General features: G+C 49.5%; 1 protein-coding gene across 1 annotated transcript in view; it reads right to left on the bottom strand.

Moving 5' to 3' along the window:
* LOC119587778 (cytochrome b-245 chaperone 1-like) overlaps positions 1–219 on the bottom strand; it is a 7,032-nt gene extending 6,813 nt beyond the window's left edge. The window contains exon 1 of the mRNA XM_037936469.1: positions 93–219. Within this exon, the coding sequence (XP_037792397.1) occupies positions 93–171 (79 nt within the window). The 5' untranslated portion in view covers positions 172–219. The remainder of the gene's footprint in view (positions 1–92) is intronic.
* Positions 220–1,186: the final 967 nt, after the last annotated feature.

The raw sequence follows: 1,186 nt of genomic DNA, 5'->3' as shown, positions 1-1,186 counted from the left end.
CCTCCATTCCACCATGCCACTCCCAAATCCCACCGAAATTCACCCCCTAAAAAAGCCACACATCGATATTTAACAACCCAGGCGATATTCACCGACGAAAATACTCCATGATTTCGTTCCAGGAGCCACAGAGAGATGAAGAAGATCCCGACTGTTGAAAGCCACGTTCATCTTGCGTCCTTCGTCATAGTCGGCCCTCGAGCGTTTGTTTACATTCGTCAGCTGATGAGGGGGCCGCGCGGGGGGAAGGGAGGGGAGGGGCGGGGGATGATGATGGGGGTGATGCTAGGGAGGGGGGAAGGGGGGAAAAGGGAGGGGGGAATGGGGGAGGGGGATGATGGGGTGATGCTAAGGGGAGGGAGAAGGGGGATGTAAGGGGAGGGGGAGAAAAAGGAAGGGGAAGGGGGAGAAAAAGGGATGGGGTAAGGGGGAGAGACGGGGGGGAGGGTTGTGGAAAATGGGGTGATGCTGGGAGGAGGGGGAGAAAAAGGGAGGGTGAGGGGGGAAGGGGGAGAGACGGAGTGTGTGAAAAATGGGGTGATGCTAAGGGGAGGGGGAGGAGGAGGAGGAGGGGGGTTGTGGAAAATGGGGTTATGCTAGGGAGGGGTGACAAAGAGGTGATGCGAGGGGGGGGGGCAAAGGGGTGATACTGGAAGGGGGAGGGGAAATGGGGTAAAGCGGTGACGCGAGAGGGGAGGGGAAGGAGGGTAAAGGGGTGACGCGAGGGGGGAAGGGAGAAGGGGGTTTGTGGAAAAGGGTGATGCTGGGGGATTAAAGTGACGATGCAAGGGGGGGGGGGGAGGAGTTAAAGGTTAAAGGGGTGATGCTGGAACTAATTTGCAAAAATTACTTTGAGAAAATAGACGTTTTTTTTTTCTTGTGTTCATTTTACTTATATTTTTATCTACTTGATCTTTTATACCTAATATCAAATTAGCGCGTTTTGGATCCATATCTAGTTAAATTATTGTCAATAATGCTATATAGAATAAGAATGCTTTTATGGAGTGAGATTATCTCTTATCTGGAATGTAAGATAATCTCTTATCTGGAATGTGACATCTAATAAAACTGTCTGAGTAAGGAAGGATCAGTATTGATAAGACTTTCTTATCAGTTTTCGTCTCTTTTTCGTCGACTATGGATTTAATTATATAACTTTCAGGTCAGCTAAAATCGTCCTTAC

The sequence above is a fragment of the Penaeus monodon genome, chromosome 23 (assembly GCF_015228065.2).
Source record: "Penaeus monodon isolate SGIC_2016 chromosome 23, NSTDA_Pmon_1, whole genome shotgun sequence".
Classification (NCBI taxonomy): domain Eukaryota; kingdom Metazoa; phylum Arthropoda; class Malacostraca; order Decapoda; family Penaeidae; genus Penaeus; species Penaeus monodon.
This window is presented reverse-complemented; position numbering and strand designations above follow the sequence as displayed.